This window comes from Hippopotamus amphibius, chromosome 6, assembly GCF_030028045.1.
Source record: "Hippopotamus amphibius kiboko isolate mHipAmp2 chromosome 6, mHipAmp2.hap2, whole genome shotgun sequence".
Taxonomy (NCBI): Eukaryota; Metazoa; Chordata; class Mammalia; order Artiodactyla; family Hippopotamidae; genus Hippopotamus; species Hippopotamus amphibius.
Window position 1 is genome coordinate 155,065,725 of NC_080191.1, and position 12,223 is coordinate 155,077,947.

Consider the following 12,223-nt stretch of genomic DNA (forward strand, 5'->3'; position numbering starts at 1 on the left):
CCGGAGATGGCCGAGCGAGCTGCTGCAGGTGGAACTGATTGGAGGAGTGGCGGCCACTCAGGACGCAGCCTCCTCTCGGTCCGCGCCCCACGCTCACCTTTCAGGCGCTCCTGTCTAGTTGTTGATGGTGGAAACGCCGTTGTCACTCGTGGGCGGGTCTGCTCCGGCTTAATTTAGGAACACAGGTGACTTAAGGATGCTTAAGGATGGGTGGGCTGCAGTGTAGTGAAAGGTTACTACGGGCCTGGGGGTTACACAGACCTGGTTGTAATATCAGCCTCACGGTTTAGTAAGCCCATTGGGTCTTGGGCAAGTCTTAACTTTTGCCAGCTTTCCTCGTTTGTGGAAAGATAATTCCTATCCATTGGGGTGGTTGTGAAGGTTAAATGGGCTAATGCTGCGCTTGCTACTCAAAGTGTGACCCAAGGAACAGCAGCGTCGGCATCACCTGCAAGCTCTTTAGAAATGCAGACTCTCAAGCCCCACTCTAAATCTACCGAATCAGAGCCTCCGTTTTGGCAAGATGCAAGATGTCTAGATGAAGCACTGATGTATATGGTTCATGTTTTGTGTTGTGTTTGATGAGTTAGAGAAGAGACAAACCCAAAACGTTGCTTTTGTTGTTTTGTTTATTAAGGATACTGTTTCTGAAGAGGATGGCATTGTATAGGTAGGAGGTGAAAATAAGGTTTTCAAAGTTTTTAGTAGTTTTGGAGTGAAGCTTGAGTCTCTACTCAGATGACACACTGGCCCTCACCCTCTCCGTCTCCATATATGCTTTTGGTTTTGATTTCTCAAATGTGAGAGTCAGTAGTTTTCCAGTTTTACTTTGGAGAACGGCTAGTGGATCTTCATGATTTCCTTCTTCCCCATTTGAAGATGTGATCCTGACAGAAAAACTGGATCTATGTGCCTTTGCCTTATGGAAGCTGCTGACTGTTTTGACTTTCAGGTTTACTGATCCAAGAACCTGAAGGTTGTCCACTGAGCATTTCCTTATAAGGCATTGTTTAATGTGGCTGAAGTAGAAATGGATACTAATAATGCCAACAGTTAACATTTGTTGTGTGCATACTGTGTACCAGGAACAGTTCCAGAGGCTTTTCATGCATTGCATTTAATACATGTGTTAGGTCAGTTAATCCACAACAACCGTGGGAGGTGGTACTGTTGGGTTGTCCAAAAAGTTCCTTCCGGTTTTTTCCGTAAGCTGTAACAGAAAAACCCGAACGAACTTTTTGACCAATCCAGTACTTATCCCCATATTATTAAAGAAGAAAATGAGGTGTAGAAAAGATTAACCAGCCCAGAGTTACATAGTTTTCTAATAAGTGGGAAGCAGGAACTTCTGGGATAAAGAAAAGGCATTTCAGTAAAACCCTTTCCCATTAAAAAAATAAAAAGATTTTGGTTGTTTCTCTATAAGCCATTTTTCAAGTATATAACCACAACATATTGATGTATGGTCGAGGTATTCAGAATAAACATCCTGTTTCTCATTTGCTTATGTAGAGGAATATATCTTAAAGCTTATTTCACATATAAAGTATTTAAAACTCACAAAAATAAGTGTGTGATTTTGTGTTCGCGCTACTACTGTATGGTCAGTATTTATAGTGGGTCATGTTTTCCAAAGGGTTTACTGTGAAAGGCAACCAAACCTCCCACTCAAATTTGGTGATTAACTTAGTAAACTGTATTTTTAACTTGCTTATTAAAAAGATGTTTGTAGCTTAAATTTTAAAATTTGTACCTCTTGGGGACTTCCTTGGCAGTCAGGTGGTTAAGACTCCGCCTTCCAATGCAGGGGTCGTGGGTTCCATCCCTGGCCAGGGAACTAAGGTCCCGCATGCTGTGTGATGCGGCTAAAAATTGAAAACAAATTAAAAAAACTAAAATTTGTAGCTCTCTTATTCTAATAGTTATTTCTGATCAGATCTGACACCGATCTTTAGCTTTAGGTATAATGCATAATTCATCCAGATTTCCATACTTTCCATAATTGGTTTCTGGGCCTACTCATCGCTCCTGTGACTTTCTTTCATGGCACTCCTCTGTTTCAAACTCCTTTGCATGACAGAAATAAACAGGTATACTACCAGCCTGTCTTTGATAAGTCGTTACTTTTATCACTCCATAACCCCCTATCTCTAATCTTAAAAATTTATCAAAATCATCTTCCCCGTGAATTGGGGCCCCCTTGTCCAAACAAAAAAATAAAACAACCTTCCTGCCTCCTCACAAAGTCATTAGCTTTAGTATCACATTGGAATATTTTAAGACCAGGTTAGAAAATTGCTCTCATTGCTCCATGTTTTCTCAGAAAAATCACATCACCCCTAAAATTGGAAGCCATTTACTCTGAGGAAACACATCACAACCCTGAAAAAAAGTGAAAATATCATTTTTAGTGGAGAAGGGATTCAACCCTCAAGGATTTTTATCCATTAGAAGTTGCATCCTAGTTTTTAAATATCCAGACCTCTGTGGTTATGCTATTAAACCTCCTATCTCTGCTTGCCATTCTCCTGTTCTGGGTTTATTGGTGCTTGGTTTTTAACAAAACAAGGTGCAGGAAATTGACCTCTCTCTCATCCTTTGAGCAAATGCAAAATCCTGAGAATCAAGAGTCTTCCTCACATTAAAATTCCATTATATCCAGTTTACCACACTGATTAAGACAGGAAAATAACTGATTTGTTAGATTTTTCTTTTCACACACAAAATTCTTTTAAGTGCTTGCTATGTGCAAAGTATAGCTTCTGCCTTCAAGAAGCTCAGTCTTATAGGTGAGTCAGTCAAATAAAGACACCGTTTTTCATTTATTTTTGGTTGTACATTTCCCCCCCACCCCCTCCTTTAAAGAGTGAAGTTGGAATATGGTGTGGCAAAGTTTAATTGGCAGCATGTTTTTCTCTTGGTGGTGCAGGAACTAATGGTTCATCTTATAGTTTATACTATCTCATGTTGATGATAAAGGTTATTGACTAATTCAGTGAAGTATATTCAATAATGACAATATATAAAAGGTACAGTGGTAGCACAGACAAGACAGTTATTAAGTCAGTGTGGAGGAGTCAGGACTTCACAAGGGAGATTATGGGGATGATGAAAGAAGAATAGGGACAACATATGCAGAGTAGGTGGTGTGTTTAGGAGACAACATAATCTTCAGTAAGGCTAGTATACGAGGTAGGAGGAGAGACTGCTGCCAGATTGTGCTAGGTCTTGAATATCACCTGGGCAGAATAATTAGAGTTTTATCTTGCAGATGATGAACAACCACTGAATGATTCTCCCCTTTCTTTTCATTGAAGGATTTATGTACCAAAATGTTGAGATTTACAATTTTGAAAGCTCACAGTGGAGCAGTTTGAAAGGTGAATTGAGAAGGTAAAAGATGGAAGCACAATACCTTTAGGAATTTATGGTAATTCTCAGTTGAGATAAGAGCTTGATTCAAGGCAGTGGCAATGGTATTAAAGAAGAAAGGATTTGAGAAATATTTCGCAGAAATATTTGGCAGAATTTGATGAAGGGTATGAAATATGAACGTATTCAGGAAGGTTTTTGCCTCTGATGATGGGCCACTAACTGTGATAAGCACAGCTGAGATTAGATTAGGCAGGATGGGGAAAAGGAGACAGTGTTTCAGGTATGTTGAATTTGAGGTACTCATGGGACACAGGTGGAAGCGATGTGCAGTAAGAAGTTTCCGATGTGGATGTAGATGAAAGTGTGAGAGCTTGAGAGATTTGAGATTGGAAGTATCACTATTTAGGTAGAAGTTGTGGCTGTAGGAGTGGAGCAGTTTACCTAAAAAAGGGTAAGTTAGAGGAGGGGGCTCCTGACCTGGGGTCCTTGGCCTCCCTAGGGAGTCCATGAATATAATTAACTGTATTTTATTCTAATTAATTTCTTTTGTAGTCTATTTGAAAACGTTCTGAGAAGACGTTCATAGTGTCCTAGGCTGTCTGTATTAGTTTGCTAGGGCTGCCGTAACGAAGTACCACAGACTGGGTGACTTAAACAAAAGTAGTTAATTTTGGCACAGTTCTGAAGGCTAGAAGTCTGAGAGCAGGTGTTGACAGGGTTTTTTTGGAGGCCTTTCTCCTTAGTTTTCAATAGCCGTCTTCCCCGTGTCTTCCCATGGTCTTCCCTCTGTACATAGCTGTGTCCGAATTTCTTCTTCGTATAAGGGTATCAGTCATATTGGATTAGGGCCCACCCTAATGATCTCATTCTAATTTAATCATCTCTTTAAAGACCTTATCTCCAAATACAGTCACATTCTAAGTTACTAAAGGTTAAGATGTCAACATATGAATTTTAGGAGGAAACAGTTCAGCCTTGAACATTGTCAAAGGCGAGGGTCCATGAAACAGAAAAGGTTAAAAGCCCTGGTGCAAGGCAGAAGGTTGATCCTTGAGAACAGGAATAGAAAATTTTGATTAACCAAGCAATTAATTCATTTAGTTAGGATATTTCTTTACTCAGCATTCTGGTTAATCACAGTGTTAAGAGTTTACCAATTTATGTCATTGGTATACTACCTTACTGTTTGAGTTTACGTGCTTTTGTGAAAACAAATGCAGTGTTTCTGCTTTTAAGGACCTTTTCTTTCAGACAAAGTAGTTTGGATCAGAGATGGTATAGATAAAAGTTGATTACTTTTTAAGGAAATGTAATAAATGCAGAAACTTCCTTTCAAACGTAGGTGGCTCTTCATTTTATTTCAATAAAAATGAGGTCACTATGCTATAAAAACAGTCTCTCAACTCTGATAATTGTAGTGTAATAATTGATTTTATTAAAATTTTTTTTTGTTTTGAAGTACTTCAAATAGTAAAAAAAAAAAAAATACATGTAGGTTTGTATGTGATACTTCTGTACTCACTACCGAGATTAAATAAATGTAATATTTTGTCATATTTGCCTCAGATATTTTACAAAATAAAATGTTGATAGAGATTCTTCCTCTCTGCCTCCTGAGAGGTAACCAATGAGCTGAAGTTGGTATGTAATATTCCCCAACCCTGTGCATATTTTTATACTTTTATTAAGTGTGTGAACCCATAATGAATTAAGTAGTATCAAAATATGTATGCATAGTAACTAGCTTTTTTTTAATTAGTAAGAAGTAGATTTCTTTAGAGAGAAAGTAACTAGCCTTTTAAACTAATTCTTTTGAGATTTATCCATGTTGATACATGTAGATCTAGACCATTCATTTTTAACTGCTGTTATATTTCACTGTATGAATAAACTGTAGTTTATTTCCCTACTGAGAAACCATTTAATCTTTCTCCCTTTTCCTGTGGCAAGCAGTGTGATGATAATAATTGTGATGGCAGCTACCACTTATTGTGCTTATTGGGTACCAGGTACTGTTCTAAGCGCTTACATGCTTCCAGCATCCCGTGAGACAGGGACTACTATGCACATTTTACCTATGAGAAAACTGAGGCAAAGAGGTTAGTAAGTCACCTGAGGTCACGTAGCTAGTGAATATTCTCATACATGTCTCCTTGTGAGGTATGTGAAAGCGTTTCTCTAGGGAAGATATAAGTGTAATTTCTGTGCATGCACATTTTCAACTTCAGTAGATATGACTAAATTGCCCATAGTGGTTGTATCAGTTTACAGCTTTTACTAGCAAATGTGTAGGAGCTCCTGTTTTCCTATATCTTTGACAGTACTTGGTCTTATCAGACTTACTAATTTTTGTCAGTTTAATGGAGCTAAGTAGTATTTCTTTATTTTTAATGAGTGAGTGAAAAAAATCCTTCTTTGAAAAATGAGTGCCTAGAAAACCTAAGTGCTTTGTTTTAGGAGGTATGCTGTTTGGGGTGAAGTATTTTTAAAATATAATTAGAGGCTTTTCTCTGAATTTGAATATGAAAAAGTAACCCAGCTTTCTCTCTCAGCATTAAACTTTTATCTCCTACAAATCTGTGAAATCTGCAAACTTTGATTATACCTTCATTTTAATGATTTTTACCTGTATACCTTAAATTCTTATTCTTCAGCTTCCTTATTTTTCTTGGGGTTTTGCTAAGTTTCTTCCCTAATTGCATGAAATATAATGTCCTTTAATGTGTGAAAAAAGTGGTATATTTAAGTCTATAGGGTATCTTTACTTTGCCCCTCCAGATCTGCTTTCCACCCATTTCCACCCTCTCTGTGCCCTTAAAGGCTGACCCTTGTAGACTGCATCAGTGGACTCTCTTGACCTCTGGTTTGGCCTATGGTAGGGTAACCATACTTCCTGCTTTGTGCGTTTTGTCCTGGTATAACTATTAATAGGGACTCCTATCACATTCAGAAGTTGCTCAGTTTGGGTGAGAAATTATAAGATCACAGTAGCCAGTGGGGAGAGAGGTTGGCATATGTATTAGTCTGGTTCCTTTTCCTCAGGGTCAGCCAAGGCTGACTCCATCCCTCAAGTGAAGATCACAGCTCCTGTCCAGTGCACTCCCAACACAAGTCTCTCTCCGGGTTCTGGTAACAGTTCCTTCCCTGTGTTTCTTCAGTTCTAAGTGTGGCAACAGGTTTGTGTTATTACTAGTCCTAGGGTACCATACTGTCCTCTCTGCTTTTCCTATATTTTGCCTATATCTTTGTAAGTGGACCTTTAATAAGTAAACTCTCCTTAAATTACCTAATTTTAGTGTACCATCTCTTTCCTAATTGAACGTCTACTGATATACTGTATATGACTTGTTATATTTGAATTAAATGAATCTTTAAGGTGTATTCAAAACTAAGTTCAAGCTAGTAATAATATGAACATAAGCACATTAAGTACTCTTAATTTTCCTATGATGCTGTTGTTAATGTTAATTATCTTTTCATCTTTTCAGATGAAGTTGGAGCCCTGGTTTTTGACATTGGATCCTATACTGTGAGAGCTGGTTATGCTGGTGAGGACTGTCCCAAGGTAAGTGTAATGTTAGAGTTAATTGGATATACAAGGGTCATTCATGTAGAATTAAATTCATGCAGAAATTCTGACTCAAATATGGTAAAAAAAGCTTTAGTTGATGGAAATGACTCCTTGGTAAAAGCAGGTAAAATTTGTAAATCATGTTTTTGATTCTTACAGGTGGATTTCCCTACCGCTATTGGTATGGTGGTAGAAAGAGATGATGGAAGTACATTGATGGAAATAGATGGTGATAAAGGCAAACAAGGCGGTCCCACTTATTACATAGATACTAATGCCCTGCGTGTTCCAAGGGAGAATACAGAGGCCATTTCACCACTGAAAAATGGGATGGGTATGATGTTTTTTCTATGAATTTGATTATAAATGTAGAGTATGCATAGTGTATTTTAGATATAAAACAGTGGCTTCTTATAAGTTGAACATCAGCTATTTTTTTGTTGTTTTTATTCCACAAACTCATGTTCCAGGCACTGAGAATACAAAGATGGATAAAACGTATTTCTTTTCCTCAAGAAACTCATAGGTAGAGGAGACAGGTGTGTGTGTGTGTGTGTGTGTGTGCGCGCGCGCGCACGCGTGTGTATAGGATAAGTGCTATAATATAACTATGTTTGATAAGCAGTGGGATTAGAGAGGGGAGGTATTTAACTCTATCATTGGGGGTCAGAGATGGTTTTCACAAAGGAGGTAACTTTTGTAGTGAATCTTTATCACTGAATAAGAATTAGCCTGACTTACAAGGCTGGGTAAAGCAGAGCAACCAGCATGTGTGAAGAGATGGTGCTGTGGAAGAAACTTAACATGTTTAGAAATGTCATCAATTAAGTATGGCTGTAACAGTAGGTACAATAGGGCCATTTGCAGGAAAGGTAGGCAGAGAGCAATCATAAAAGGGCTTGTAATGCCAGGAGTATATTAAGCTGGTAACTGAAGGTAACCCCAAAGGAATTTAAACAGAGACGTGAAGTGCTTACATATGCCAGCTGGAAAGATTAGTCTAACAGTAATATGTAGACTGGATTGGAGGGAGATACTTTAGACAGCAAGATCAGTTAGGGAGGTGAGTCCAAATGAGAAATGAAGAGGGTTTAAATTTTAACACTGAAGGCAGAGATCCTGAGGTGGCTATCAGAGATATCCAGGATAAATGGTACCAAGTGTTTAAAGAGTTGCGAAAATTTCCTAGATTTTTTATTGGAGTTACTGCATAGGAGGTACCAGGCATTGAGGTAGGAATAGCAGAGGAAGGAGCAAGTTTTTGGTCTTAAAGAGCAAGTGTAAGACCCAAGATCACTCTTAGGTCCAGTTATTCACTGGAAGGACTCACAGGACTCTCAGCATGTCAGTGTACTCACAGTTAAGGTTTGTTATGCTGAAAGGATACAAAGCAGAATTGACAAAGAGAAAAAAAGGGGCATGTAGGGAAGTCCAGAAGAAACCAATGAAAGCTTCCAGGGGCTTACCTTGAAGTCATAAAGGATGTGCTTAATCCCTCCAGTAACTAGGAGCATGTGTGCGTGGTCCATTAGTGGAGTACATTAAAGACCCCGCCTACTTCACACTCACAGGATGGCTATGTTATAAGGACAAACAATAGCAAGTGTGATGAGGATATAGAGAAACTGAAACCTCCATATCTGTTTCTGGGAGAGAACGTAAGATGGTGCAGCAGCTTTGGAAAATAGTTTGACAGTTTCTTAACAGGTTAAACATAAATTCACCATATAATCCAAATAATTCCACTTCTAGGTATCAACACGAGAACTGAAAACATATGTATATACAAATACTTATATGCAAATGTTCATAGCAGCATATCCATATTTACTCATAAAATGAAGTACTATTTGGAAATAAAAGGAAGAAAATACTGATATAAGCTAAAATATGGATGAACCCCAAGCCTTATGCCAAATGGAGGAAATCAGATGCAAAACTCCACATAATGCATGATTACTCTAATATGGAATGACCAGAAAAAGCTAATCTATACAGACAGAAAGTAAAGTAGTGCTTGGGGCTGTGGGGGGGATGGGCAGTGACTGCAGAAGGGCATAAAGTTTCCTTCTGGGGTGATGGAAATATTCTAAAGTTAGATCACACAACTTTGTAGATTTATAAAAGAAAATCATTTAATTGTACTGTTAAAATGGATCCATATTATGGAAAATTATACCTCTGTAGAGCTATTAAAAAAAAAGAACTGGAAGGGCATTTTTTTGTTACAGATATTTCTTATATTATCTTGATGCTTGGAATAAATGACTGTCTTTTGGATTCAGAAAAAGAAGGACTCGGTACCTATGGTTTTCATTAGGGGCTGGTCATGTAGGTACCCTGTGCCTAACATGTCGCCAAACCGCAGACTCCCAGAAGAAAAGGTATTCAGCATAAACCACACTGTTTGTATAGACAGTTTAGGCACTGTGAACTACTCTTATTTGGGGACAGTTTTATATCAGTGTAGGGAACTGTTTACCAGATAAGTTCCCAGATGGCAGCCAAGGGTCAACCTTGCAAGCAGGCCTTTCTCAGGTCTGCTAAGTTAACTCTTTCTGCACAGCAAGTAAGTGAGTTTATTAGTTCAAAATGTTTGAGTATAGGTGCTGATCTAATAAGCAGTTGAGAAAAATTTTAAGACATGGAGTTGATTCCCAGAAAGAGTTTGGGATATGAGAAGAGGATTGAGGTTGGGATTCCTTATGAAACCTTACTCTGTATTTAACCAATAGAGGTGCCTATGAAGGAGAATGAGAGGGAACAGTTAGGGAAGTAGGAGAAATTCAGGAGGAGGCCAAGAGAAGAAAAAGTTCTAGAAGTAAATAAGGCCAGTGATTCTCATTGTTCTCAGCTGTGGTCTTGAGATTTACGCTAAGAAGGGGAAAGAGAAGTTAAAGCTACAGAGGAAGTCCATTGACCAAAAAAAAAACCCCATCCTGATAGGCCTATAGAGGTATGTTTACAAGTAATAACATTTCTTTGTTGGACTGTGGCAGGAGAAGTTTGTAAACTCTTGAGTCAGTAGTGTCAGATAGTAATTTAGAGAGGTCAGATGAGATTACAAATGTGAAGTATCTGCTGGATTTGCCTGTTAGAAGCTCATTAGTGCTTTATGCGAGCAGTTTCAGTGGAATGTTTAGGTGGAAGGCAAATTGAAAACATACTATTCTCTAAATTTTCTTTTAATGTCTTTACATCTTTTTTCATATAGATTGTAAGCTTTTCGAATGTCAGCTCTAGATCATATAGTTCTGTGTTTCCTCCTACCATTTGAGTTGTATTCGGGGCCTCTAATAAGTACTTACTGAATTTGATACATTAATTACATCTGGGACAGGTCTAGGGGTTGTAATACTGTTGGGGCTGGAGGAACCATATATAGAAGACAGTGATGATGTCTGTATGAAGTACTGTGTTCTGAGGTCGCGCTGTAAAGTAAGTAGGTTCTGTATATTAAAGTGTCAATATTAGTGCTAAACCATTAGCAACAATCTCTCAAAAGATGCTGTCTTCATCTTCCATTAAGCATTGTTTTCAAGGTATGAATTTTATATTCTAGTTGAAGATTGGGATAGTTTCCAGGCTATTTTGGATCATACCTACAAAATGCATGTCAAATCAGAAGCCAGCCTGCATCCTGTTCTCATGTCAGAAGCACCGGTGAGACAAAATTTTTCAACTTTCTCCTGGTTGTTTTTTTAACTCATTTGAAGCATGTTTCCTGTTTCTTTAAAGAGACATAGAAATTTGTATTTTGAATTTTGAAAATTAGGGAAAGGGGGATTCATTTTTAAATACTCTTACAACTGTTATTTTATTATTTCAATGATTAAAATACTCAAAGAACAAGAATTAAAGCACCCTGGTGGTTATTTATGTTTTCTGGGAAGTTAACAATTGATTTCCTTGGGCTGCTTCGCATTTTGGTTCATGAATTGTCCCTCATCCCTCAAGGGCAGTGTGTATCTGCTTTTATACTCAGTCTTAAGTGACTGGATTCACTCTTAAGACTTAATAATCATATTTATAAGAATCCTGGTTTCCCTATACTTTGAAGAGTCTGTAATTTCTAGAATTCATAGCAGCAGACAATTTTACTTATTAAATAATAAACTTTATACTTAGAAAGTCAGTGTTGAACTAGGGCTGGAAATTGCTAGACTAGAATCTCTTGTGAAATACATTTGGTGCAGAGTCAAAAGGACCCATAAGACTAGATAATGATTATAAATTATTGACATTTTGTTATTGTTTTCTAACCTCTAGTTTCTTTTATGAGTACCAACTACAAGTGGGAGAATTGGTAGTTTAAAATGCATATTTAAGATTTTGATGACTAGATTCACTCTTAAGATTTAAAAAATAAAAAGATTTAATAATACTTCATGTTTATAAGAATCCCGATTTCCCTATACTTTGTAGTGTAATTTCTAGAATTCAGTTTTACTTACTAAATAATAAACTTTTAATTTATTAAGTTTATTGAATACATAGAAATAAATATTGTAAAGATACTATGAAGAAGATTTTCCATGGTATTTTACTCTATTTTTAATGTTTTACATCTTTGTTAATATAGTGCTGAAATGAATTTTGAGATAAACATTTTAGTTTTTAAACAATAAATAATGTGCATTTCTTTTTCCCTTTTCTCAAGTGGAATACCAGAGCAAAGAGAGAGAAACTGACAGAGTTAATGTTTGAACACTACAACATCCCTGCATTCTTCCTTTGCAAAACTGCTGTTTTGACAGCGTATCCTTGACCGAGTAATACTGAGCTTCTCTTTAGGAGTAACTGTGGTGCTGCTAAAGGTGATGCCCTCAGCAGGAAAACAGGAGCCAGTTCTCATTTGTTCAGAAGTTGAGGGGTTTTTCCCCATTGCTTTTTAAACAATCCATCTTTTTTAGTATTCTTATTGGAACTGACGCATGTGGAAATGTGCGAGGGAGGTAGGATGAGTTGGCCTAGATGAGTTTAAAGATTGCCGTTTCCTTCCTCCTCCCCAGTACCTTAGCGAAGTAGAAATTAGCTATAAGTTCATAGAAGATTTAATCACCAAATATTTTTTACAAGCATATTAAAGGACAGACAAGGAAATGTTATGTCCTGATCTCAAAGAATAATGTAATATTCTCGTTGAAAACTAAATAGCAGATTTAAATAGTACTTCAAAATAGCATTGGCAGAAGTCATAAGAAGTACATGATTAATTTGAATTTTTTCAAACAGCAGTTGTAGTTCAGTGGAGGAATATGGTAGCCTGACAAACCT

The 12,223-nt window shown here is 37.4% G+C and overlaps 1 protein-coding gene across 2 annotated transcripts in view; it reads left to right on the forward strand.

Annotated features, from left to right (window-relative positions):
- Nucleotides 1–12,223, forward strand: part of ACTL6A (actin like 6A) — a 28,525-nt gene that overhangs the window by 677 nt on the left and 15,625 nt on the right. Inside the window, exons 1-5 of one of the 2 annotated variants that reach the window (XM_057738860.1) lie at nt 6,363–6,551; nt 6,864–6,940; nt 7,106–7,280; nt 10,509–10,609; nt 11,607–11,704. In XM_057738860.1, the coding sequence (XP_057594843.1) occupies nt 7,130–7,280; nt 10,509–10,609; nt 11,607–11,704 (350 nt within the window). In that variant the 5' untranslated portion in view covers nt 6,363–6,551; nt 6,864–6,940; nt 7,106–7,129. Of the gene's footprint in view, nt 1–6,362; nt 6,552–6,863; nt 6,941–7,105; nt 7,281–10,508; nt 10,610–11,606; nt 11,705–12,223 lie in introns of those variants that run through there. The other variant, XM_057738858.1, reaches the window with a different exon arrangement.